This window comes from Panthera pardus, unplaced genomic scaffold (genome assembly GCF_024362965.1).
Source record: "Panthera pardus isolate Hobbes unplaced genomic scaffold, ASM2436296v1 HiC_scaffold_16, whole genome shotgun sequence".
NCBI classification, from domain to species: Eukaryota; Metazoa; Chordata; class Mammalia; order Carnivora; family Felidae; genus Panthera; species Panthera pardus.
Window position 1 is genome coordinate 95,198,265 of NW_026526721.1, and position 27,992 is coordinate 95,226,256.

The 27,992-nt window shown below is 42.1% G+C and overlaps 1 protein-coding gene across 1 annotated transcript; it reads left to right on the forward strand.

The window, feature by feature from the left end:
• The first annotated feature begins 246 nt into the window (after positions 1 to 246).
• On the forward strand, positions 247 to 27,982 carry LRRC31 (leucine rich repeat containing 31). The gene is made up of 9 exons (XM_019440532.2): positions 247 to 574; positions 8,290 to 8,433; positions 10,610 to 10,777; positions 13,427 to 13,594; positions 13,814 to 13,981; positions 14,739 to 14,906; positions 17,699 to 17,866; positions 20,550 to 20,717; positions 26,907 to 27,982. Exons 1-9 carry the CDS (start codon positions 382 to 384, stop codon positions 27,260 to 27,262), a joined length of 1,701 nt encoding a protein of 566 aa, XP_019296077.2. The 5' UTR covers positions 247 to 381; the 3' UTR covers positions 27,263 to 27,982.
• The last annotated feature ends 10 nt before the right edge of the window (positions 27,983 to 27,992 follow it).

A 27,992-nucleotide genomic window follows, 5' to 3' on the forward strand; every position in this document is an offset into this window, starting at 1 on the left:
TAAATCCTCTTTTACTACTGTCCCTCAGAAGGTAACTATAATTGCTGAAATTTCAAATGTATTAACACATTTGATGCATTTGCCAAAGTGGTGTTTAACGACCTGTATTTCACATAATAAAGTAGGGCAAAGTTAAAAACCCAAGTTTGCTTTAGATTTGTATCTGCCACCATCTGTTGGTTCCCGGATCCTGGGTTACATCATTCTTATTTTTACATTAAACATTACCAGTAATAAAAACAAAGAAAGGGGGGAAATAAAAGCTCATGTAAGGAAATTGATTTCACATGGTCTCGACAGAGTCTTTTGCTTCTCAGTAATTCCAGAAACTGAAAACAACAGGAAGATGTCTTATTGAGAAAGACCACTTTCAACTTGACCATGAGTCAAAGAAGGAAGAAAAATTCCTCAGATGGAGAAACCAAACCCCGGACTTCGTTTGTCAACAAATTCTTCAGGAGCTCAAAACTCAGGCCCACCAAAGCTGAAAGCAGAAAAAAGAGCAATGACCTTGAAGCTGCTGATTTCCAACCCAGCGATGACGCACAGAAAACAGAAAACATCTTAGATACTGGTAAACTGACTGCTGTTATTTCTCTATTTTTTAGAATAATGTTTTCCCCTAAAGACATCATATGGGTTAAACTAAACCTAATATGAGTCTCTATTCTAAGCATTTACTATGTTACTTAAATACTTTAAATACTTCAAGAATTTTACTTTTAAATTATTAGCATTTAAATTACATGTAACACTACAGGAAGGTATAGAGAAAATACCTTGTTTCCTTTCATTTTGATACAGTATTTTGTTCATATACATGCATTTATGGTCAACCAGCCAGTCAATAAACATTGATCGAGTACCTACTGTATGTCAGCCATTATTGTGTTAGAAATGCAGCCACATAACACAGGACCTTATGTACACAAGGAACCAGATGCAGACATAATTTCAGCGTGATAAATGATACAAAGAAACAAAAGCAGGCTAAGGAGACTAAGAATGATGGATGGGGTACTACTTTAGATGGGGTTGCAGGGAAGGAGTCTCTGATTTGGTGGCACCTGAGCAGAGATCTGAATAAAGTAAGCCAAGTAGAGTGAATGAATAAAGCCAGTCACGTAGATGCCTGTGGGAATAGCTTCCCAGGCAAAGGCAGCTATAAATGTGAAGGTCCAGGGTGGGACTGAGCCTGGAGTACTTGAGAGCGAGCCCAAGGTCAGGGGTGCTGAAGCAGGATGAGAGGAGAGAGGACAAAAGTAATAGGACAGTCACAGAGGAGGTAGCTGCGGGCCAGAATGGGCATCTTTTGCAGTTATAATAATAGCTTGCAAATCCCTCTTGAGCTTACACGGAGCTGTGGTCCTACTTCTGAAACATATTTTTATACTGTTCAATCCCCACGTTGCTACATGATGTTTATATGCCTAATTTTAACAGCTGCATGATATTCCATCCTGTGCCTGTCAGTGAATATTTTTGTCTTTCCCTCTTGCCTCTTCCATACGTCATTGTATTTCAGCTTTGTTTTTTAGTACAAATTCTTAGAACAGAGATTACAAATTCAAAGGTTATAAAAATAAATATTGCCCAATCTTTCCTAAAAGCTATGTGTCATGTACAATGCCATTAATATATTGTCTATTAGAGGGGCGCCTGGGTGGCTCAGTCAGTTGAGCGACTGACTTTGGCTCAGGTCATGATCTCATGGTTTGTGAGTTCGAGCCCCTTGTTGGGCTCTGTGCTGACAGCTCAGAACCTGGAGCCTGCTTCTGATTCTGTGTCTCCCTCTCTCTCTGCCCCTCCCCCACTCATGCTCTGTCTCAGAAATAAACAAACATTAAAAAAATTAATACATATATATGTATAATATATATATATGTATAATCTATTAGATTAAATGTATTTTTAAGCATTTTAATCTTTTAATGCAAACATACCCAAAAGTAGAGAGAATAGTATAAGGACCCCCCATGATCACTTCCCTCTAACAATTATCAACCCATGGCCAATCTTGTTTCATTTATACCTACCCTCATTTCTGTCAGATTATTTGCAACAAATACCAAAAATAATATCATTTTGGCTAACTTGGTTGGTTGAGCATCCAACTTTAGATTTTGGCCCAGGTCATGATCCCAGGGTTGTGGTATCAAGTCCCGTGTTGGGCTCCCCACTGACCATGGAGCCTGCTTAAGATTCTCTTTCTCTCTCTCTCTGCCCCTCTAACCTGCTCATGCTTCTCTCTCTCTCTCTCTCTCTCTCTCTCTCTCTCAAAAAAAAAAAATATATATATATATATAATTTTATTTGAAAGTAGATTAAGTACATTTTAAATATTTTTTAGAAATAGGAAGTTAAAGTCTACTTAAAAAGAAAGACAACCTCTATCAGAAAATTGTTGATATTTGTTCTAAAGTATGAGTTGAAGTTTTAGGAACATAGTTAATGAATACCTATAACCATGATTAAATTAATAGTGCAAGGCCAGGCAGCTGGTTTTCCCCACTGACCAACACCGGCCACTCAAGCCATGCATGGCTTGTCCATTTCCACGTCTCCCCAAAATCAATGGTACCTGGAGTCATGTTAATTCTGCCCCCAAAATGACTCTTGGATCTGGTTCCTCCTCTCCATTGCTGTTCTGGCTTTCATTGTTTTTTGTTTTTTTACCTAGACCACTGAAACAGCTTCCTAACTGGTTTCTCTGCTTCTATTCTTGCTCTCTTGCCAACCTGTACTCCATAGTGCCACTGGGTCCTCTTCCTAAATCACAGATATGATATCTTTCAGCTGCTTAAAATCCTTCACTGAGTCTTTCTTGCCTTGAAGAGAGTGTCCACAATCCCAAACATGGTCTTCAAGGTGTTTGTGATCAGATGGATCTCTCTTCATGACCCCTGCCTTCCCCCCAACCTCATGTTCATCCTCTACTCCTGACATTCAGATTTACTTGCAGTTTCCTGAGCTGGCCACATTCTTGCAAAGGGGTTCCCTGTGCCTACAAAGACCTTCCCTTCTGTCACCATCCTCCTGCACTCCTCCCCCCATTTATCCTTCCCTCATGTCCACCCACCTGACTGACTCTCACTCACTCTTAAGGTGCATTCACACACCCCTTTCTCTTGTAAGATTGCCATGACCTGCCCATGGGAACTGAGGTGCTTACTGTCACTATCGTGTGCTCATGTACCCTCTGCCTGCCTCCACCATTGCACTTCTCCTCTGTATTGTGAGCATGGATTTCCTGTCTGCCTGTTTTTTTTTTTTTAATGTTTATTTATTTTGAGAGAGAGAGCAAGCAGGGGAGATGCAGAGAGAGAGAGAGAGAGAGAGAGAGAGAGAATCCCAAGCAGGTTCCACGCTGTCAGCACCGAGCCCAATGTGGGACTTAAACCCACGAACTGTGCAATCATGACCTGAGCTGAAACCAAAAGTCAGACGCTTAACCAAGTGAGTCATCCAGGTGCCCCTGCCTTTTCCATTGGACACGTAGCTCATAGAAAACAGGAACTTGTTATCTTGGTTCCCTGCACAGCAACGCCCACGTTACAAACATACAAACATCATTATGTTTTATGAAACCACTGGGATTCGTGGTTGTTTATGACCAAGAAACCAACCCTGGCAGATATAAGTTGGAAAAGAACTTAATGTGAAGATACTGCTTAGCTCACAGAATCACATGGAGAAGCAGGGGCTTGTCTCAGCGGTAAAGCAGTCAGGAAAAGGTCCCGAATCACTCCATAGAACTGTTCACGTGTCACAACTTTGTGCTCTCCATAGGGCACCAGTCACCACAACCCAGCCAACTGGTAGCAGCTCTGACTCAACTGCCTTATATCTTGAGCTGTGACATAAGCTATCCTTTGAAGAAAGGGTTTTATGTATTAAAAAAAATGAAATATATGGTTTGTAAGTTCATGTCCATGGATCTCATAAATTAGTACTAATATTCATTCATTCATTCATTCAATTATTTGTTCATTCAACAAATATTTATAACATACCTCTCATGTAAAAGGCCCTGCAGAGTCCCATCTCCCTGGGAAGCCCTAGGAAATGTAAGTCACCATGCTCCTGAGAAATGAACAAGGCAGAAATTAGAGTTTCTGTTTTACAGATGAATCACCCAAAGCTCAGAGAAGCCAAATTACTTGCTTACCTGCAGGACCCACAATTTGAACCAAGTCTTCCACTTCTGCGGTCTTAGACTTGCCCATCAGATGAACCGTTACAGAATACCCAAGCAGGATGTGGTCTTAGAAGAGAGTCCTGAATCTGTCTGCGGGTGACCTTTGAGAAACAATTTGTTTGAATAGGTGAATGTGGTCACCAGAACATAGAGGTTGATTGATAAATGTGGTGAAGTGAGACCAGCAAGTACAAACCACCTTTTCCAAACATTTGACAGTAAAGGAAATGATTGACAGAACAGTGGCTTGAGAAGAAAAAGGTTTGGGAAGGCTGGAACTTGAGCATGATCGTAGGTCGATCCTATGGGGATAAAGGCTTAAAAACAAAAGAGAAAGCATAAGGTATCATGCAGAGAAATATTTTAACACAAAAATTTATTTACATATTAAAAATTTTTAATGTTCATTTATTTTTGAGAGTGAGGGTGAGAGAGAACATGAGCCAGGGAGGAGTAGAGAGAGAGGGAGACACAGAATCCGAAGCAGGCTCCAGGCTCTGAACTGTCAGCACGGAGCCAGACACGGGGCTCTAACCCACGAACTATGAGATCATGACCTGAGCAGAAGTCACACGCTTAACTGTCTGAGCCACCGAGATACCCCCTAACCCAAAAATTTAAACACATACACACACATAATGGGTTCTGGAGCAGTCTGTTCTAGGTTCACATTCTGACTCTGCTACTTACAGTCTCTCTGTGTCTCAGGTTCTAAATCTATGAAACAGTGTGATTGAGACTCTTTGAATTAAGCTTAACAAAATGTCCTGGACTCACTGCATGCAAGAGTTAGTCCCTCCCCATCCCCCCATCCCTAACTCCCTTCTGCTCTACTCAAAATTCGGGTTGCCACATAAAATACATGCAATATTTGGGGCATACTTTTACTAAGCCATGATTCCTTGTTTACTTGAAGTCTAAATTTAATTGGACAGGCTGTTTTTGTTTTCCTAAATCTGGCAACCATACCGAAAATAAAATACATTGTATGCAGTGCACCCTGATAGAAATGGAAGGCCTGTGTAAAGAGATAAAATGGTGGATGGTGCTGCCTCCTACTGGGAGAATGTGGCGACATCAACCATCCCTACACAGACCACACCCTATAGGCGTTTGCTTAAAAATAGCAATCTACACATTCAATGCAATCCCAATCAAAATTGCCCTGACATTCTTCTCAAAGCTAGAACAAACAATCCTAAAATTTGTATGAAAACCACAAAAGACCCCAAATAGCCAAAGTAATATTGAAGAAGAAAACCAAAGCAGGAGACATCACAATCCCAGACTTTAGCCTCTATTACAAAGCTGTAATCATCAAGACAGTATGGTATTGGCACAAAAACAGACATATAGACCCAGAATGGAATAGAATAGAGAGCCCAGAATTGGACCTACAAATGTATGGCCAACTAATTTTGACAAAGCAGGAAAGAGTATCCAATGGAAAAAATACAGTCTCTTTAGCAAACTGGGAGAACTGGACAGCAACATGCAGAAGAATGAAGAAGCCCACTTTATTTCACCATACACACACAAAAAAAACCCCTCAAAATGGATAAAAGACCTAAATGTGAGACAGGAAACCATCAAAACCCTAGAGAAGAAAGCAGGCAACAACTTCTTTGACCTCAGCCACAGCAATTTCTTACTCAACACATCTCCAAAGGCAAGGGAATTAAAAGCAAAAATAAACTTTTGGGACCTCATCAAGATAAAAAGCTTCTGCTCTGCAAAGGAAACAATCACAAAACTAAAAGACAACCGACGGAATGGGAAAAGATATTTGCAAATGACATATGAGATAAAGGACTAGTATCTAAAATCTATAAAGAACTTACCAAACTCAACACCTAAAAAATAATCCAAGTGAAGAAATGGGCAGAAGACAAGAATAGACACTTTTCCAAAGAAGACATCCAGATGGCTAACAGACACATGAAAAGATTCTCAACATCACTCATCATCAGGGAAATACAAATCAAAGCCACACTGAGATATCACCTCACACCGGTCAGAGTGGCTAAAATTAACAACTTAGGCAACAACAGATGTTGGCAAGGATGTGGAGAAACAGGAACCCTCTTGCACTGTTGGTGGGAATGCAAACTGGTGCAGCCACTCTGGAAAACAGTGTGGAGGTTCCTCAAAATATTAAAAATGGAAGTATCCTATGACCCAGCAATAACACTACTAGGAATTTACCCAAGGGATACAGGAGTGCTGATTCATAGGGAAACATGTACCCCAATGTTTATAGCAGTGCTTTCAACAATAGCCAAATTATGGAAAGAGCTCAAATGTCCACCAACTGATGAATGGATAAAGAAGATGTGGTTTATATATACAATAGAATATTACTTGGCAATGAGAAAGAATGAAATCCTGCCATTTGCAGCAAGGTGGATGGAACTGGATGGTATTATGCTGAGTGAAGTAAGTCAGTCAGAGAAGGACAGATATCATATATTTTCACTCATGTAGATCTTGAGAAACTTAACAGAAGGCCATGGGGGAAGGGAAGAGGAAAAAATAGTTACAAACAGAGAGGGAGGGAGGCAAACCATAAGAGACTCTTAAACACAGAGAACAAACTGAGAGTTGATGGGGGGGTGGGAGGAGGAGAAGGGAAGAGGGGTGATTGGCATTGAGGAGGGCACCTGTTGGGATGAGCACTGGGTGTTGTATGTAAGCAATGAACCACAGGAATCTACCCCAAAAACCAAGAGCACACTTTACACACTGTATGTTAGCCAATTTGACAATAAATTATAATAGAAAAAATAGCAAGCTGCCAGACACACTGTGGAGAGGTAGCGTTCTTATTACTCTCCTAATATTTAAATCTAAATTGATTACTACTGAAGTCCTACCATTAATTTTCACTGGTACCAATATAGTATTTCTTTTTAGCTATGTGGTTTTTATACTTTGTCAGGGTTAGTAGAATATTACTGCACATTTAGAACTTACACTTCTGTATTGGATTCCAGTAAACTTTTTTTATATGTTTTAAATAGTACACTTTCATTTATAAAACCTCTAAAAAGTCACTGTCAGTGACCCTTTTTTGCATATTCATTTTTTCTTCCAAAAGGATGATGTATTTTATATGTGTCTCAAACTCTGGCACATGGGGTAGGTGCAGCACTCGTATATAATAGGTGTTCAATAAATGGAAAGCTTTTAGGGGCGTCCGGGTGACTCAGTCGGTTGAGCGTCTGACTTCGGCTCAGGTCATGATCTCATGGTTCGTAGGCCTGAGCCCCGTGTCGGGCTCTGTGCTGACAGCTCAGAGCCTGGAGCCTGCCTCGGACTCTGTCTCCCTCTGTCTCTGCCCCTCCCCAGTTCACGCTCTCTCTTAGAAATAAACATTAAAAAAAAATGAAAAAGTAAGGCTTTTATTATTTTAGTGTTATCAGGTTAGTACTGTGTTAGTACAGAGGAACTTGGTGAGGGTGCCACGTAAGTAGTCTCTAGTGACAAGAAGGACAAATGAGTCTTCCTGAAAGTGTCCTGTGGCAGGAGTTGAGAAAAGCTCTCCCAGGCACCACTGTCTCTGCATCTGTCAATGGAATGGTCTACGAAATGAGCAGCAAGTGTTTGATTCGTTCCCTGTAGCCAGCTGAAGCCCATTGGCAGTGATTGCAACGCTTTGCCTTTGGCAAATTTGGCAATTTGTTTGGTCAAATTACCTGTGTTCCCCACCATGAGCATTCACCAGAGACATCTGTGCGTCTCTCAGCTGTGCTCGGCTTCAACCCTGTGCTAACAAGTTTACTACTCAGTCCAGGGAGAACAACACTGTCTACGAGAGGAGAAACCTAGGTCAGGCCAGGAAAGAACAGCCACCGAGTTCCTCAGGCTCCTTTGTAAGAAAAGGGTCATGGGAGTGATCACTGTCCAGCACCCGGAGGCAGGACAGCAGTTAAGTTCTGTCCCCTGGTAAATGCTTCCTCTTCTGGGTTGAGGTTTCTCCAAGGACCAGCTCAGGGTTGTTGTTAGTCTGTTTACTTGTCTTATTGCGATCGCCGTGCATCTTTAACACTATCTGCATTAACAGCAAGTTCTTCTTTCTCCTGATAATGTAGCTAAGCCTCTCACTTCAGAAATGGAGTTGGGATCCAGGATGGAGAAAAACGAGCAGTTCCTGCAGAAGCTGGGCAGAAAGGCTGTCAACAAGTGTCTGGATCTGAATAACTGCGGATTAACGACCGCGGACGTGAGGGAAGTGGGTCTGTATGCAGCTGACTTGGCACAGAGGGACCCAGGGCCTTTGAGGGGAGATGAGCAGGCAAAACACACCCATCACTCACCTGACCACCCGAGGTCTGCAGGGTGGCCCCACCCAACTCAGGAAGAGCAGCGGCACCACTATTTAAAACAACAACAACAAAAGACAAATTAATCTTTCCTCAAGCTACAAAGATTTGAGCCAAGTTTAGGAGGAAGGTTCATTTGTCTGTTTTTCCTGAGTAATTTTACTTCCCTACTGATTGCTTCTTCTTCCCTGAAAAACATTTGTTTTGCGTACGATCTAAACTCGTGTGGCTCATCCGTAGAGCCAAGCCCCGCTGGGCATGTAAAAGGGTGTTGTGTTCTGTCATCTGTGGAATGAGAGTGTAACCATCATGTGTCACACGTAAGCAGGAGTCCGGTCGTGAAGACCCCCCCTCACACAACCACTGCCACCTTATCTTTTCTCTTTCTCCCAGATGCCTTGAGTCAAGTCTTTTATCAAATTAGATGTGTCCACCAACACAGAGGTGTCAAAACAGCTGAATTTTGAGTGAGGGGTCCTTGACTATTTTAATTAAAACGCATGCCATTATATTTTGGACAACTCTCTTTAAATGTTTTTTTTTTTTTTAAGTTTATTTTTGAGAGAGAGAGAGAGAGAGACTGAGTGGGGGAGGGGTAGAGAGAGAGGGAGACACAAAATCCAAAGCAGACTCAAGCTGTCAGTACAGAGTTTGACACAGGGCTTGAGCCCACGAATCGCAAGATCATGACCTGAGCTGAATTCGGCCGCTCAACCAACTGAGCTACCCACGTTCTCCTTTGGACAGCTCTCTTAAGAGAGAACCCTGACTGCACCTGTGTTTCCAGATGGCTGTGTGTCAGAGTCACTAGCAGAGCTGGTGCAAACACAGGCAATTGAGTTCAGCACAAACCCGCTGACTTGAAATCTCTGAGCGCGGGCCCCAGCAATCCTGCTTTTAATTGTTTTTCCTTCTTAATGTGTTCAATAGACTTATGCTTTATAAAGAATTCTGGTGAACAAGTTGAAAGGGCTCAACTGCTTTGAAACCTAGTAACAAACAAAAGGCAAAAACAAATTTCACTCCTAAGCATGGCCTCAGAGTTCTGGAAGGTCTGGAGTTGCTGTGCCTGTAGCTATAAGACCTCAGCTTGCTGCTTCTGATGGCTGCCCCTTAACCTTCAAGACATATTTAAAAACAAACAAGCAAAGATGCTTTACTTCCTCTCAGCTGGCGGCTGGCGTCTCCAGTCTCCAGTCTCCACTCTCGGGTCTTGTCGCTCTGGGAGATAAAGATGGCCTTTGAGAATGTTTTTCACAGGCAGTAACTTCACTTTTAATGAGTGATGGCAGATACTCAGAGAAGATTCTGGTCAGGCTTTGTGCTTATCTAAAATCTCCACAAGTCGGTCCATTTATTTTTTTTTTTTATTTTTATTTTTTTTTAATTTTTTTTTTTTCAACGTTTTTTTATTTATTTTTGGGACAGAGAGAGACAGAGCATGAACGGGGGAGGGGCAGAGAGAGAGGGAGACACAGAATCGGAAACAGGCTCCAGGCTCCGAGCCATCGGCCCAGAGCCTGACGCGGGGCTCGAACTCACGGACCGCGAGATCGTGACCTGGCTGAAGTCGGAGGCTTAACCGACTGCGCCACCCAGGCGCCCCAAGTCGGTCCATTTAAATATAATGGGAGTTTCAGAAGGTTGTGATACCCAGGCAATGATGATCACAAAGAAAGGGTAACTAGTACCCTCAATCTCAGCAACCCTGGCCAACAGTGCAGTTCTCTGCTTTCAGCCTGAGGATCCACTAGGATGAAGGGGTGAGGGACGTCAGGGTGCTCTGCAAAAATGGAAAGGACTAGTGTACATATTACAGTGACAATGCTAGTAACAGTAGAACTACCGTTTCTACTACAATAAAGGAGTTCTATGAAATCTTAAGATACCACTGCATTTTTGGCAGAAATAGAAAATGCCCTAGGAAATGCAGTCTGTCCCGATTGCATGGATGAGGGAGCCGTGCTTTGCTGAAAGTCAACATGTCCACCCCTCCCTCTTCTCTTACAGTGTAATAGGCACTGGGTCCCATGTACTACCAGTTACACATTGCATGTGCAAATCTGTCTTTTCTCTTGTTCCCTTCCAGTTGCTTTGCTGCCTCTTCTCCCAGACTTGGAAAAACTGGATATTTCCTGGAATGATCTTATAGGTGGAACCCTCCATTCAGTCACCCAGCAAATGCATCTCGTCAGCAAGTTAAAAATCCTGAGGCTGGGAAGTTGCAGACTTACCACTGATGATGTTCGAGCACTGGGTATGATGAATGCCTCACTGCTAGCAGCTCTGAAGCATCAAGGGCAAACTATCTGGGTCACAGCCCCTCCGGGGCTCATGGATGAGAGCACAAGGACGATGAAATGCCATGCTGGGCACTTGTATAACTTCTGAAAAGCTAAGTAGCCTGCACCTAGCATTGTGCTAAGCCCCAGGATAGAGAAAGGAGAAAGGTTGGTCAGGTATCTGCTCTCATGGAATTTAAATGGAGATAATTGTCAAATTTGCTTACTCACTGTTACTCACCTGTAAAATTGAGGTAGATAATAAGTTATCTTCCAATTCGAAAACAACCTCTTCTATTTTTCCACCCCCATTTAAAAAAATTGACCAAAACAAGATTTTAAAACTAAAAGCAATGGTTTAAATAGAACTAGAACCTCAAGTTAGTTAATTAGTGAACATAGAATAACATAGAATGTAGGATACAATTTCTCATGTTACCCAACCCTTTACTAAAATGCTTGCTGGTTTCAGCTGCCATTAACATTTTTAAAAATTCTCTTGGTCTGGAGTTTCTTATTTCAATGACATATTTTGATCATTTACATCTCTGCAAAGATTTCTGTAGAGACAACACAGTTCATGTCAAATGTCTTCTCTCTGCCCTCTGTGGAAGATCGAGGTCAGTTGATGCCCCTGGCCTACCCTTCCTGTAGTCGAGGAGAAACACCATCCATCTGAGAGCAGGCCAGGTCCTAGTGCAAATCCTACCCCCCACTTCTAACTAGCTTTGAGACCATGGACAAATGATTTAAACTTCCTGAGCCTCAGCTTTCTTATCTCTGAAATGGGGTTCATATCCACCTCAGAAAACTATTGTGAGGATTAACTAATTTCTTTAAAGCATTTACTACATGCCCAGCATGTGCTCAATAATGGATAGTCCCTCCTTTTGCTCTTCCCTCATCCAAAACTAACTTTCAGTGATTTTAAGTAATCAATTTAGCAGCTGGTTATTGTGTAGCAGAGTTGCAAATTCAACTCACTGCCACTCAGGCACAAAAAGAAAATGTTGTTTCTTTATTTTCTATGATGAGTCTAATCTTTGTTATGATCTTCCAGCCTTAAGAAGCCAGGGAATGGAATTTCTGCCCTGGGACTCACTCCGAACTTGCCAGGTTCAAGAGAGAGTCTGCATCTTTGTTGCTGTGATGTTTTATGCCTTGTTCCCTTTCCCAGACTCCTCTCTGGAAGGGCTTTTGCATCTTCTCCCATCAGAAGGGGTCTTCCTTAGCCTTGATGGCAGATGGGGTACCTGGAGAATAGATGGTTGACTGATGAGAGACTGTAAATCAGGAGGCGTTCCATCATTGCTACACTGGTTACAGTTGCTTAGTGCAGGATGATAGATGGGTGGCTCTCCAGTACCATGTGCACTGCAGACATGGTTAATCAGTCATGCGCTCGCTCTGTCTCTCTCTCTGTCTCTCCCTGATCCTGAGGAATGCTTCAGGGCGATGCCACCCCAGAAAAGCCACCCCAGCTGACTGGCAATGACACACAAAATGATTCCTGTGCTGGGAGAACATGCATTTTAACATGAGGCTCCTTCACTCCATACAGTGAATAACCAATGGTAGAAGTCCAAGCCCAGTAGTGGACAGTGGAGGAGAGGCTTCCGGACACAAGGGACTTTCCAGCACCCTTAATTGTTTGGTGTCGAGACTGACTCTGTATGCTGAGAAAGTGCATTTTCATGTATGTGCCTCTGTTCTACCCAAGGCCGTGGAAGTCATTCCTAAAGAGGATTTCCTTGCTCTTCCCTATTCTCTCTCCCAGCCTCCATTCTGGCCCTCGGATGCTTTCCTATGTGAAAGGGTTTCAGAAATGTCAAGTTCCACCCCATTCTCACTGCATCCTCCTCCACCCGCCAGGGCTGCATGGCTGTTATGAGCGGCTGATGCCTTATGCTTTGTTACTAGTTCTCTGCAGTGCTCAGTTTCAGTTGTGTGTGCTACTCGTGATGTCAGGGTGAGCTTCACCCCTGTGGTGGCCAGTGCCCTGTTTTGCCTCACCTCTTCCTCTGGCCCAGCTTCCCAGCAATGATGACCCCAGACAGGGTGGATGAAAGTAGTTGGAATAGTATAAATATTTATCACCACAAAAACAACTCAATGATAGGTGGGGTTCTTTTTAATTTTTTAATATTTATTTATTTTTGAGAGAGAGCGTGCACAAGCTGGGGAGGGGCAGAGAGAGAGGGAGACACAGAATCTAAAGTAGGCTATAGGCTCTGAGCTGTCAGCACAGAGCCCGACGCAGGGCTTGAACTCACGAACTGTGAGATTATTACCTGAGCTGAAGTCAGATGCTTAATTGACTGAGTCACCCAGGTACCCTTGGGGTGTTTTGCTTTGTTTTGTTTTGCTTACAATTTTTATACATAGGCATGGTTCTGAACTGTGGAGGGACTAGAATTGCTGTGCCTGTACATACAGAAGCACCCACTGCTGGGAGTGGGCTGGAGGTGGGTCATTTTCTTCACTCTGTTCCTCAGCACCTGGCACCTAACCAGTCCCTCGCCTGGCTAATACTAGTCCATAAACAATGGTTGTACTGATTTTGACATGGATCCCCTGCTTTGTGGACTAGCAATCAATCCAGTCTTTGGGTTCTTTGGTAACAGGAGAAGCACTGGAGGCAATACCTGAGCTGGAAGAGCTGAACTTGTCCTGGAACAGTAAAGTGGGAGGAAACTTGCCTCTGATCCTCCAGAAGTTCCAAGAAGGGAGCAAGATACAAACGCTTGAGCTTGTAGATTGCGACCTCACATCAGAAGATGGGGCGTTTGTGGGTAGGTGGGATTTGGATGAGTCCTTCCCAGAAAATAAGTGTGAAGATGCCCATGATCAGACAGCCTGGGGGTCAAAGTTGGCTGTGCTTTCTCTTACCCTGAATTGGAACAGTGGCACACTGTACCCCCAGGTCACATGAAGCTGCCCTCCCCTTTTTCCCCAACAGTCACACCCCGCATTTTTACTGAGCTGCTCTTGTTTGTTTCTCTTCCCTCTAGGTCAGTTGCTACCCATGATGCAAAATCTTGAAGTACTTGATCTTTCCATTAACAGAAACATCGGTGGCAGTCTAAACAGTATTGCTCAGGGATTAAAAAGTACCTCAAATCTGAAAGTACTGAAGTTACATTCATGTGGACTGTCACAAAAGAGTGTCAGAATATTGGGTGAGGTTTTCATATACATGTGCAATTTTACTTTATAATTGCTGTTAGGACATTCAACAAAATATGCACAGTGGTTAGGCTGGGGAATAAGATGATAGGTAATTTAAATCTTCCTTGTTTTATTACTTTCTAAGTCTTTTACGACAAGCATATACTTGCACGATTACAAAAACAACCTTTTAAAATGACTGCCTCTGAAAAGGCCAGGGTATTTTGGGTTTGAGATAGACATGGGGCAAAATAAAAGTTATGTGCTACTAAAGCTCTCCATTTTTCTCTTACTTTTGAAAAATGTCAGCATTATTTTATGCTTAGTAGTAGGAAGGAGTTGGTACTGATAAAAAGAACAGCATCAGTGGCATCTGTAGTTAAAATTTATTGCCTATATAGAGTATCCACAGTAAGGGAGACCATGAAATGAAATTGTGTTTTTCCCTTCAACTTACAGAGCCTGTAATATCCTTCTCACTGGCAGTTTGCCTAAGTCTAGAATTCTCTGAAATGCCAATGCTCCAGTGTAGGAGGAGGAGAGCCATTAGTTGCAGGGTTTGACCAGAGCCATTGGCACGCGTTGCAGACCACGGATGGTGTGTGTTAGAAGCCACGGTCAGGTCCAAAGACGGCCAGGTGGTAGGAAGTCTAAAGTTATTCCTTCGCCTTGGCTTTTCTCAGCCCAGTGTATTTTCTCCATCTCCCTCTACACACCTGCCTTCCACCTTGTAATTTGTCAAAATGGGACTTTTGACTTTCTTTGTAGATGCTGCTTTTAGGTACTTGTGTGAACTGAGGAAATTAGACCTTTCCTGCAACAAGGAGCTGGGTGGAGGTTTTGAAGACGCGTCAGCTCAGTTGGCCATGTTGGAGCATTTAGAAGTCCTGGATCTTCACCAGTGCTCGCTGACGGTAGATGACGTGATGTCGCTGAGTAAGTGTGAACTGTAGAGCCAAGGAAGGACTTTTGGAACCTCAGTGTATGTTTGGAAACTTGGTAAATTCGAGGCGTCCCCTTAAACTTACAGTTTATGGAGTTACTGAAAGCGTCACATCCTAAAAAGTTCTGTGGATGCCCCCAATCTAGTATTTGGCATGTATTAAGTGCCCAGTAAGTATTAGCACATCTAAATTCCCCCTAAACACGTTTGTAAATGATGGATGTGGCACTTGAAGGAGAAAATTTTGAATATGTGTTTCTGTTTAGAAATGAGTCTGTGAGTCACAAAGTTTATTTCAAACAGGGATGTGGAGAGAAAGCTGAACAAAGGGCCTTGAGGCTTTCTGACTAACAAGTGAAGCCAAGCCCTTAGATACAGACAAAGTTACACAAGTCAGCGGGGTGGTGCATAATGGGTGTACGTTACAACTTTAGGGCACACACCCACTTTCCACCATAGACACAATCCTGTAATTACCCCACATAATGTATAAATGCAGTTTCTTATAACAAACAGCGCAAGTGCAGCCTTGCCATTAAGGTTTTTAGTCCATCTGTGACCACAGTAAGCCTTGAAAATACCTCCAGAATCAGACCACGGCTCACCACCTAGACTTCTACTACCCTGGTTCAGGCCACCGTCCTCTCGGGCCTAGGTTACTGAGAGCCCAAATGGTCTCCCAGTTCCTCCTCTATCACTGTGACCTTATTCTCTACCCTTCCCCTCCTTGACTCTACCCCTATCATTTGTGCGTGCTGACCTCTGTCCCTGGGGCCTTTGTCCTTGCTCCCTCTCCAGGTCAGGGGCCCCTCCTGTGTTGGGAACACCTTCAGAACCTCCCCTTTGCTCGGGCCCACAGTTGGTACCCCACAAATGCTTGTTGACTATGACTGATTAAAAGAATGAATCCATGAAAAACAAGACTAGAAACAATTTTTTAGTTGTTTTTAGTACGATTGGGGAAGGAAACGAGTTAAAATAGGTTCTTAGGTCTGATGTCTATATTTTAGACCTGTTGAATTACATTTTTTTTATTTTTATTTTTTTAATGTTTATTTATTTTTGAGAGAGAGAGAGAGACAGAGTGTGAGCAGGGGAGGAACAGAGAGAGAGGGAGACACAGAATCCAAAGCAGGCTCCAGGCTCCGAGCTATCAGCACAGAGCCTGACACAGGGCTCAGACTCATGAACTGCAGGATCATGACCTGAGCCAAAGTTGGACGCTTAAGCAGCTGAAACTCCCAGGCATCCTGAGACCTGCTAAATTACATTTTAGACTCTTATGCCTCAATTTGAAAAACAGAAGCGTCCAAGCCTTTCATTAAAGATTTTAAAGTAACAATCTGTTTCTGGGCTCCAAGTGGAGCCTTATGGAATATCACCATCCCCTTTACTTCTGAGTGTCATGCTTGGAGAAGACACTCCTGGGTTATGAATGCACCAGATCCCAAAGAATGAAGTTCCCTCGGTACAACTGAGTAACGTTGTTACTCATCTTGTTACTCAGAGGAAGGGTACGGTGCTAGAGCACCTCCATTGTTATCACTGGCATAGCACAAGGGATGGATTAGCCTCTCTTACTACATTTGCAGCCACCAACACGGGTGGATGGCCTTGGAAAGCTAATGATTATTTAATGACTGTAGCAAACTGTCTAATTTTGAAAAGATGGAAATGAACATACATCCCGTGTATACCTTATGGTATTAAGTAATTCCCCATTCTTCTTTCTGATCGTTCTAGACAGCTCCAAAGAAATGGAATTACAGATCATTTAGCCAATCATCTAGCTGTATGGAGCACTGTGCCAAGGGCAAAGGCAAATTCACAGTCAGGGAGCTTCAGTCTGGCAGGGACAGGAATAAACCAACTACATGGTGAAGAGCAGAGTGCTGTGGGGGTTGGAAGAGGAAGAAACAGTTACATCTGTTGGGATTGCACGTGCCTGCCTTCTCTCTTCTGCCTTTCTCCCGTCTTCCGTCCCTCCTCCCACAAATGTGTGTGTGCCTCCAGTGTTCTAGACTTTGATGCACACTCTGGGGATGAAGCAGGCCCTACATACAGACCTCACAGAAGCAAAAATAAATAGGGTGGCGTGATAGTGACCAAGGGGTTATGTGACCAAGGTGTCCCTGGAAGGCTCTCAGGGGTGAGCCAGCCCCACAGAGATGCCAGGATGCTGTATCTCCCACACTGGAAAGAGCGAGGCCAAAGGTTTGCAAGCACGAAAAGTAGCAGAAAGATAGTGAAGCAGGAGTAACTCCTGGCACAGCAGGGCCCTCAGGATCCCAAGCCAGTGCTGTCACCAACAGACCTCCATCCTGACTGCTTGCTTTCATTGCCTTCCTCGTACTTATTACTTTATTCTGAGAAAAGAATGATGACACTGAACATTAATTGAGCTGTTAATGTGTGCCAGGCCATGTACCAAGTACTTTAAATATACTCAGTTGTTTTATCTTTCCAATGACCCTGTGAAGTACTGTTATTCTTCTCATTATTGAGATAACTGAGATTCAGGGAAGTTAAGTGACTTCTCTGAAGTCATACAATTCTTTAGCAGCAGAGGCAGCATTAGAACCAGTTTTGTCTCCATAATCTTTGGTCTTAACTTCTAGCCTGAAGAGAGGCTTGGAAGCAGAAAAGCCCAAGCTGTACATTGGGAAGTGTGGCTGGTGTGCGTGTGTGCAGGGGTGTGTCAAGGAGGGAGATTGCGGGACCCAAACACCCAGAGGACTCTTTGTGAGATGGTGCCTAAAACACGTCACTGCTGACATTTTAACAGCCCAGGTAATCCCTTTACTCTCGAGTCTTCAAGAGTTGGATTTATCTGCCAACAAAAAGATGGGCGGCTCTTCTGAAAACCTACTCAGCCGGCTCCGATTTTTACCAGCCCTGAAGTCCTTACTCATCAACAACTGTGCTTTGCAAAGTGAGACGTTTACTGCCCTCGGTAAGAGAATTCCCCAGATCCCTACAAGCATGTACAGTAACACATGAGAACACATATTCCATACATCGGAATTTCATGCCAAGGCTCGGCCATAGGCAAACTTGTGAAGTACTAATTTGTCTTCTCTTCAGGAAATATGCTTCCCTAAAAGTGGCCTTCTGAAGGCCGCATGAATGATTCTGGCATTTGCAAATCTAACATTTAAAATGTAGACCGTACATGGGGCACCTGGGTGGCTCAGTGGTTAAGCATCCGACTTCGGCTCAGCTCATGATCTCATGGTCCGTGAGTTCAAGCCCCACATTGGGCTCTGTGCTGTCAGTTCAGAGCCTGGAGCCTGCTTTGGATTCTGTCTGCCGCTCTCTGTCCTCCCACCCCATTCATGCTCTGTCTCTCAAAAAAAAAAACAAAACAAAAAAAAACCCAAATAAATGTTAAAAAAAAAATTAAAATCTAGACTGTACGCAGCCAACTCTGGAGGTCCATATCCATGGTAACTTGTCATTTCACTGAGGTGACAATATAAACTGGATTGCTGGGAGTCTTATGGGAAAAGCGAGGCAGTTGCCAGTGTGTGAGCCTAGCTGACTGCCCAACATCTACTTCCCAGCATGATTTGTTGTCTTCTCTAGGAATCCAGGCCTGCTGGAAGGTCATGGATACAGCCCAGCCTAGATCAAGGGTCTAGAGAATCTGGAATTTCTGCCTTTTTGAGGGGCAAGACCATCACCTTCAAGCAGAGGGAGATATTCTGAGGCAGAGGCACTTTGTGTCATTTTACTGAATTTGCCACCCAACAAAACACATTGCACACACATTGCTCTGTGCTGACAGAGCAGAGCCTGCTTGGAATTCTCTCTCCCTCTCTCTCTGCCCCTCCCTGGCTCACACTCTTTCATGCATGCTCTCAAAAATAAATAAAAATAAACTTGAAAAAAAAAGTAAATTGGATCTTACTACTACCCAGTTTAAACAGACTCAATGGCTGCCTGCATCACCTCTGGTAAAATCCACATTCCTTCATGGGGTCTAAAAGGCGCAGGTGATCTCGGCCACTCTCCCCCTTGCTCCCTGAACCAGCTTCTTTTGGTTCCTTCCTGTCCCTGGGCTCGCCTTTGTCTTCAGGCCTTTCTGTTTTCTGGATGGAACGCCCCCACACCCTATTCTTTCTTGGGGAGCCCTGACTTCAGGTCTCAGCATGAATGCTCCCTGTTAATACAGCATCTCTGATCTAAATTAGGAGCCCCGTATCTTTTTTATAGCTTTTATCAGAATTTGCAGTTATGTATTTGTTTTTCTCAATGTGCATATTTCCCCCAGTTTATAACCTCCTTGAAGGCAGAGATGACACTTCTTCTTCACTGTATATACCCTAACCACATTTTAGGTATTTCTGACATTAGCTAAGCAAGTAAAACAAAGTAACTTCTCAAAGGGGTCTGTAATCCCCCAGATGGTTAGGTAAACACACGCACGCACATACATGATGCATGCCATTGCTCAGACTAATGTTCAGTTAGGAAAGTGCCACAAAAAATAAATTTAGGGGCAACATGATGTCCCCAATGTGTTTTTTTTTTTAAATTTTTTTTAATGTTTATTTTTTGAGAGAGAGCACATGTGTGCAGGAATGGGGCAGAGAGGGAGGGAGATAGAGGATCCAAAGCAGTTTCTGAGCTGACACCAGAGAGCCTGACGTGGGCTATTCAAACCCACGAACCTTGAGATCATGACCTGAGCCCGACCTCAGATGCTTAACCAACTGTGCCACCCAGGTGCCCCCATGATGTTTTATAAATAATACTTTCTATTTGGAAAAAGTTGGATATTTTTTAAAGAAAATTTTATTTTTAATTTTGTGTCTTCTGCCATCAGAGGATAATAACTCCTTTCAATTATTGCTGCATAATGAATCATAATCAAGCAGATATTACACTGAATGATATCAGTTTGCATTAAGAAGTAAACACATATTTCTCCACCTTAATTTTAGAAGAAAAAGCTCCATTTCTCATTGATAGGTCCCTGTACCATGTAGGTGATAGGGATTTTCTTTTTAGATATTATAAAAGGATATATATTTGCCCCTTGGACACCTGTTATTCTTTAGAAAGAAGATTGGAATTAAAGCATAATTAACTATATCTTGGCAATAAGTTGTTTGGGTTAATTGCAATATTAGGGGCAACTGAGAATCGAGCAGAACCTCTTTTAATCTTCTTTAAAAATCTCTCCAAAATACACTAGTTCCCTTCCTTGTCTCTGTCACTGAAGGTAGGTAGACACAAACATATTCTGGTGTTTCAGAGTCTTGAGGAGACTTGGCCCCCTGTCTGAACCTTAGCGGTAACTGTACAAGGGAATACGTAAAACCAGAACACGTACTGGAAATCCTGACCAGCTGTCCAAATCCTTTGCCTCTTTCTCCCTCCTGGATGTCAACTGAAGGAGGAAAATCCCAGTCAATAGTGAATTCCATTTCGCCGAGTTTTACTTTTCCAAAGTTTCCAGCATTTCTCTCAAATAAAAATAGACAACCGAAGCTGTGGTCATGAATTTCGGGAAAAAGACAACAGTCTCCACAACTGTCTTAACTTTAGTTCTATTAATATGTTGCCCCAGGTTGCTCAGTTTCAAAGAGGGAAGCCTAAATGCTTGCTCTTCTTACTATTCTCAATTTTAGCTGAAGCCTCTGCTCACCTCCCTGCTCTGGAAGTTTTCGACCTTTCTTGGAACAAATGTATTGGTGGCAACCTGAAGCTGCTTCTGGAAACACTGAAGTTCTCAGAGTCCCTTCAAGTGCTGAGACTGAGCAGCTGTTCCCTGGTGACAGAGGACGTGGCTGTCCTGGGTTCGTATCTACTGGTCCCAAAGCAGTGCTGGCACAGGGAGCCCAGTGCACCTGTCCTGCAGGAGGAAGGAAAGGAGGGAGGGCAGCCAGACCTGTGGCTGAGCCCCCTGCAAAGCTTCCCTTCTCTCTGACACCTGCTTAGAAGAGATCTGGTGAAAATGAATAAGGGCAATTCAAAGGCCAGGAAGAGAGTGGCGGGCTTTTCACAAAGGAGATGGGCATAGATGTGGTAATGGGTCATTCCAGCTTCTGCTCCTTGCTTTCCCCATAGCAGGAGAGTTGTGGCGTTCTCTCGCCAGCTTGGTGTTACGCAAATTTCAGTTACCTATGGTCTGCCTTCACAAAGTTTGCCCTGTCCACGTTGTACCTGCACTGTTACTTAATTTTTTCTTCATATTAACTCTTTAACTTAAATGCTTTTATTTAAACAAGAAACAGGGGTGCCTGGGTGGTTCAGTAGGTTAAGATCAGACTCTTGATCTCAGTTCAGGTCATTATATCATGGTTTGTGGGATTGTGCCCCTTGTTGAGTTCTGCACTTACAGCGTGGAGCCTGCTTTCGATTCTCTCTCCCTCTCTCTGCCCCTCCGTGCCTCAAAAACAAAACAAAAACAGGAAACTGATCATCACTATAGCTGAAATACAGGCATCACTTCTCATATATAGACATTGTTAGACTGTTGCCATATGAAAGCTTTGAATAGAGGTTCATTCTTGGTTAGAAAAAGGGGAAGAGAGAGCTTTAGAGGCATATTAGCATCAATCTGACGCTTTCTCCATGTCAATTTAGAAAGATGGAATGAGAATTGAATAAGGAATAGCTTGTACACTGTGGGATTCAGAGTCTATAATACCATTCTCACATATCCCCTAAAATCGCCTCTATACGTCCACTTCCCATTGGAAAACAATGAATTGGAGACTACACCTGTGTCTCTCATCTACTCTTGTCCCCACACCTCTATCGCTGTGTAACCACCAGCTGCCAGATCTCTGAAGCAATGAGCACCCCTCCAAACACATTTTAGTTAATAACAAGTATTAATGTGTGTGGTTAGCCATTGCCACTTTTCTATTGCTTTGATTATTTTAACAAACATCCTTTAAGAATTTCTTAATCACTTGTACCTTATTTTTTTCCTTTATAAATAACAGCACTTTCCCAGAGTAAACTACGTAAGTATTTCCACAACCTATGATCCGATTACCCAGATTTTAAAAATATATAATAAATATAAAATTGTGAAATAATCATAATTAGGATACTCACATGATTGGCAAATTCAAACAGTACAGGAAAGTGAAAACAATGTCTGGGATTTGCTTTAAACTATAATAATACGATCATCTCAAAAACCATAGATTCATCTCAGTATATAGAGAAAAAGCACTTGACAAGACTCAACATCTATGCATGATAAAAACCCTCAACAAAGTGGGACTGGAGGGAACACACCTCAACATAATAAAAGCCATATATGCCAAACCTACAGCTAACATCATATTTTCCCCTCAACGGGGAAAAACTGAGAGCTTTCCCCTAAGGTCAGGCACAAGGCAAGGATGTTCACTCTTGCCACTCTTATTCCACATAGTACTGGAAGCCCTAGCCACAGCAGTCAGACAAAAAAAGAACCAAGAGGCATCCAAATTGGTAAGGAAGAAGTAAAACTTTCACTATTTGCAGATGACATAATGATATATCTAGAAAACCCTAAAGTTCCACCAAAAACTATTAGAACTGATAAATGAATTTGGTAAAGTTGCAGGATTCAAAGTCAATATACAGAATTCTGTTCCATTTCTATACACTAATAATGAAGCAGCAGAAAGATAAATTTAAGAAAATAATCGCATTTACAATTGCAGCAAAAATAATAAAATAATAAAATACCTAGGAAAAAACGAAGGAGGTAAAAGACCTATATTCTGAGAACTATGGAACACTGATAGAAGAAATTGGAGATGACACAAACAAATGGAAAGATATTCCACAGTCATGGGCTGGGAGAACAAATATTATTAAAATGTCCACAGCTACCCAAAGCGATCTACAGATTTAATACAATCCCTATCAAAATACCAACAGCATTTTTTACAGAACTAGAACAAATAATCCTAAAATGTGTATGGAAACCCAAAAGACCTTGAATAGTCAAAGCAATCTAGAAAAAGAACAAAATTGGAGGTATCTCAATCCTAGATTTCAAGATATACTACAAAGTTGTAGTAATGTCAACAGTATGGTACTGGCACAAACATAGACACATAGATCAATAGAACAGAACAAGACCCAAGAAATAAATCTATGCTTATGTGATCAAGTAATCTATGGCAAAGGAGGCAAGAATATACAATATTGGGCAGAGACAGTTTCTTCAATACATGGTATTGGGATAACTGGACACCTACATGCAAAAGAATGAAACTGAGCCACTTTCTTACACCATACACAAAAACTCAAAATGGATTAGAGACCTAAATGTGAGACCTAAAACCATAAAACTCTTGGAAGAAAACACAGGCAGTGATCTGGACATTGGCCTTAGCAACATTGGCCTAGATATAACTCCTCAGGCAAGAAAAACAAAAGCAAAATTAAACTATTGGGACTACACCAAAAAAAAAAAAAAAAAGCTTTTGCACAATGAAGGAAACCACCAAAAGCATGAAAAGGCAACTTACTGAATGGGAGAAGATATTTGCAAATGATATATTCAATAAGGCATTAATATCCACAATGTATAAAGAATTTGTACAATTCAACACCAAAAATCCGAAATAATCCAATTAAAAAATGGGCAGAAGAACTGAAGAGAGGTTTTCCCAAAGAAGACATACAGATGGCCAACAGACACATGAAAAGATGCTCACTATCATTGGTCAATGGGGGGATGCAAATCAAAACCACAATGAGGGAGCGCCTGGCTGGCTCAGTCAGCGGAGCATGGTGACACTTGATCTCAGGGTTGTATGTTTGAGCCCACATTGGGTGTAGACGTTGCTTTAAAAAAATCTTAAAACACAACACAATGAAGAGTCACCTAACACCTGTCAGAATGGTTAAAATCAAAAAGTCAACAAGCGCTGGAGAGGATATGGAGAAAAAGGAACCCTCATGCACTGTTCATGGCAATGTAAATTGGTGCAGCTACTGTGGAAAAGTGTATGGAGGTTCCTCAAAAAATTAAAAATAGAAATATCATGATCCAGTAATCCTACTACTGGGTACTTACCCAAAGAAAACATAAACACTAATTTGAAAAGATATATGCACCCCTGTGTTTATTGCAGCATTATTTACAATAGCCAAGATATGGAAGCAACCTAAGTGTCCACAGATAGATGAATGGATAACGAAGAGTGATATGTATGTATACATATAATATTTCTGAGCCATAAAAAAAGAACGAGATCTTGTTTTAAAAGATACACACAAACCTACACTTCCCTCTTTTTTTCTTAATTAAGTAAGCTCTACACCTAACATGGGGCTTGAACCCATGACCCAAAGGTTGAGTCACATGCGGTACAGACTAAGCCAGCCAGGTGCCCCAAGAATGAGATCTTGCTATTTGTGACAACATAGTTGGACCTAGAGGGTGTAATGCTAAGTGAAATAAGTAAAGAAAGACAAATACTATAGGATTGCACTTATGTGTGGAATCTAAAATGCAAAACAAAAAAAACTCTTTTATTTAGTTATTTATTTTATTTTATTTTATTTTATTTTTTTTACGTTTTATTTATTTTTGAGACAGGGAGAGACAGAGCATGAACAGGGGAGGGTCAGAGAGAGGGAGACACAGAATCTGAAACAGGCTCCAGGCTCTGAGCTGTCAGCACAGAGCCCGATGCGGGGCTCGAACTCACGGACCGCGAGATCATGACCTGAGCCGAAGTCAGCCGCTTAACTGACTGAGCCACCCAGGTGCCCCAAAAAAGTCTTTTTTAAAAAAATGTTTATTTTTGACAGAGAAACAGAGCATGAGTGGGGGAGGGGCAGAGAGAGGGAGACACAGAATCCGAAGTAGGCTCCAGGCTCTGAGCTGTCAGCACAGAGCCTGATGCGGGGCTCGAACTCACACACCGTGAGACCATGAACTGAGCTGAAGTTGGACTTTCAACCAACTGAGCCACCCAGGCGCCCCACAAAAAAATGGACTCTTAAATACAGAGGACAAACTTGTAGTTACCAGAGAGGAGGTAGGTGGGGGATGGGTGAAAAAGGGAATTCAGAGGTACAAAATAAGTAAGTCCTGGAGATGAAAAGTACAGCACAGGGAATACAGTCAATAACATTCTAGGATAAATAAAAATAGAATATAGTCATATCTTGGAGATATTGTGGGTTCAGTTTCAGACTACCACAATAAAGAAAAGACTGCAAAAAAGCGAGTCCACTCAATTTTCTGGTTTCCCAGTACACTATACTATAGTCTATTAAGTGTGCAATATGTTATGTCTAAAAAAAAGAACATATTTGCCTTAGTTTAAAAACATTGCTGAAAAGTGCTAACCATCATCTGAGCTTTCAGCAAGTCATAATCACTGATCACATAACAAATAAGGAAAAAGTTTGACATATTCTGAGAATTACCAAAATGTGACATAGAGACACAAAGTGAGTAAATGCTGTTGGAAAAAATGGTGCTTGGTGCAGAGTTGCCACAAACTGCCAATTTGTTATTTAAAATAAAAAAAGCACTGTCTGCAAAGCACAGTAAAGTGAAGTGGAATAAAACGACATATGCCTCTACTGAAAGAAAGAAAGAAAGAAAGAAAGAAAGAAAGAAAGAAAGAAAGAAGAAGATGGGAAGTGGGTGAAACAAGACTGATGTAATGAAGCCGAATGCTGGGGACACAGGAGTTCATGCTCCTATGTTTTGTACCTTTGAAAATCTCCACAATAGAAAAATACTTCAATAGGAAAAGCATGCATATTGTCTTTAACACTTAGGTCTTGAGAATATGATGAGTCATGTTGTAGAGCAAGGAAGAGATACACATGAACATGGACACCTAGGAATGGAGGGCAGCTGTTGAGTGCCTGGAATGCTAAGCTCCAAATAAATGCACAGTGGAACCAAACTGTGGGAAAGATTAAAGTGATGGGGATGAAGCATCCTGTTTGTTCTGGAAGCCAGGACACGCGAAGAATGACTGAAAGACCTGGGCACGTTTAGTCCTAAAGGGGGAGAAGTTGACGGGACCAGACTCTGGTCCAACACAGCAGGGCTGGTGTGAGGGAGGAGCTGAGGTGTCCAGCAGGCTGTGGGGGCAATCGGTGAAAGTCACTGGAAGGCAGAAAGGGACCCGGAGGAAGGGCTTTCTCCTGCTTGGAACTCTCTCACTGTTGGGGCAACCTGAGGGGATGCTTCAGGCAGGAGCAGGCTGGTGTCCAGTAGAGGAGCCGTGAAAGAGAGAGTCCTCTCTGATCATTGATCTGGAGGTTGGATGAGGAGACCTCCAAAGCCCCTGCCCACTCGAGATTCTGTGCTACTCATCTGATCTCTGTAATCCATCCCTGCTTTCAGCTGGCAAGGGAAGCACACACTGTTTGCTTTGGGTAGCTCTCCTGTCTCCCCTTACAGGTGTTATCACCTTTTCATTGCTTCATCACTATTATTTATTAAGTGCCATTTTAGGTAGTACTGTGATATGTGCTCTTCAAAGGGAAAATTGCTCTGTGTATTAGAGGTCCCTAAGGTGAATTAGAAACTACCCAGGTGTCTTTTGAGCTTGGAAAGTGCTCAGTTAAATATTTGCTGAATGAAGAATGACTGAATGAGCAGTGAACAATTAAACAGTATTAAACAGCAAGAAGACTATTTACAAATAAATGGTCCTCATTAAAGCCAATGAGCCATCACTCCCATATTTAATTAGAGTCTCAGGAAGAGCTGGGACTCTAGTTGAGCCAAGAGCAGGAACTTGACAAAAAAGATATTCTTTGGGTTGGGATTTGGAAAGAAGAAAGGAACAATTTTCAAGCTGTATTGGGATACACAGAGGATAGCTTTGGTAAGTTCAGATGCCCTGATTAAAGCTGGTAGCTAATAACAAATCATTAAGAATTGCCAATCTTGTCATTACCAACCTTGGGGCTACTGTGTTACTGGAAGTGGCAAACAGCCACAGTAGAAAGTATTCTTGTATTTTAGCACTTAGTGTGATCTCATTTTTCAGCATCACTAATACAGACGGGTCATCTAGCCAAGCTGCAGAAGCTTATCCTGAGCTATAACGACAGCATCTGTGACACAGGATGGGCTATCTTCTGCCAAAACATGTGGTTCCTCAAAGAGTTAACGGAGCTGGATATCAGCCTTCGGCCATCAACTTCCCGGGACTGCGGACAATGGTTTAGACATTTGTTATGTGCTGTCACCACACTTCCCAAGATCACGGAGATAGGGATGAAAAGGTGGATCCTCCCTGCTACACAGGAGGAAGAACTCGAACGTTTTCACCAAGATCACAGATGCGGCATTCACTTTGACCTTGGTGAATTTCAGGAAGCTGATTTCCCACGGCTTAACTAAGCTATAAACCATTATCTGGAGGAGGAAAAGAACATGAATGAATCCCAGTGTAATCAAAGGAGCATCAACTTCTGGGCTGTTTAGTGGGATTCATGTTACAAAAGCTTTGTAAATATGTATATGGTAATCTAATATGAGCATGTCTTTATTCTCAAATGACAAGGATGACATTTTCCCCTGGAGTTTCATTTATTTTGGAAATCTAATTCACTTACTATTTAGAAGGCCTGCCAAAGATGTTTAGATTCTGGTAACACATTTCCTTTTTTCTTGCCCTGGAATTTTCTCCCTCTTGTTTTCCTACATGATAAATGTTCTAAATATAAGGGTGTGTAAGTACATGTGTGAATGTGTGTATGAGTGTGAGTGTGAAATCTAATGTGAAAAGCACTAGCTATGTAATAGTTTTATGTTATCATTATTATTATATGTATCTTAATGTAAACTACTTGCATTTTTATCAGGAAGTGTGCCCTTCCATGGCTTATTATTTTATGTCCTGGTGCTTTTTTATCTCAGATATAAACCGTGAATGCTAATAATGGTCACTGACATAAATCTTAGTAAAAAGGTGGTCAAAAAATCAAAACCCAGTATCAAAAACACATCTTGTTAAAATTTTTATTGTTGAAAGAAACTAACATACTAGCTCTGGGCATTTTTTTGGCATGGTTTTTGCTACATAAAACCTACTTAATTAAAGTTTTTGTCTTGCTCTAAGTGATTTTTA

Coding starts and splice junctions, on each gene's coding strand:
- LRRC31 (XM_019440532.2), top strand. CDS start 382: ATGAGTCAAAGAAGGAAGAAAAATTCCTCAGATGGAGAAACCAAACCC. Junction 575..8,289: donor AGAAAACATCTTAGATACTG/GTAAACTGACTG, acceptor CTGATAATGTAG/CTAAGCCTCTCACTTCAGAA. Junction 13,595..13,813: donor AGAAGATGGGGCGTTTGTGG/GTAGGTGGGATT, acceptor TCTTCCCTCTAG/GTCAGTTGCTACCCATGATG.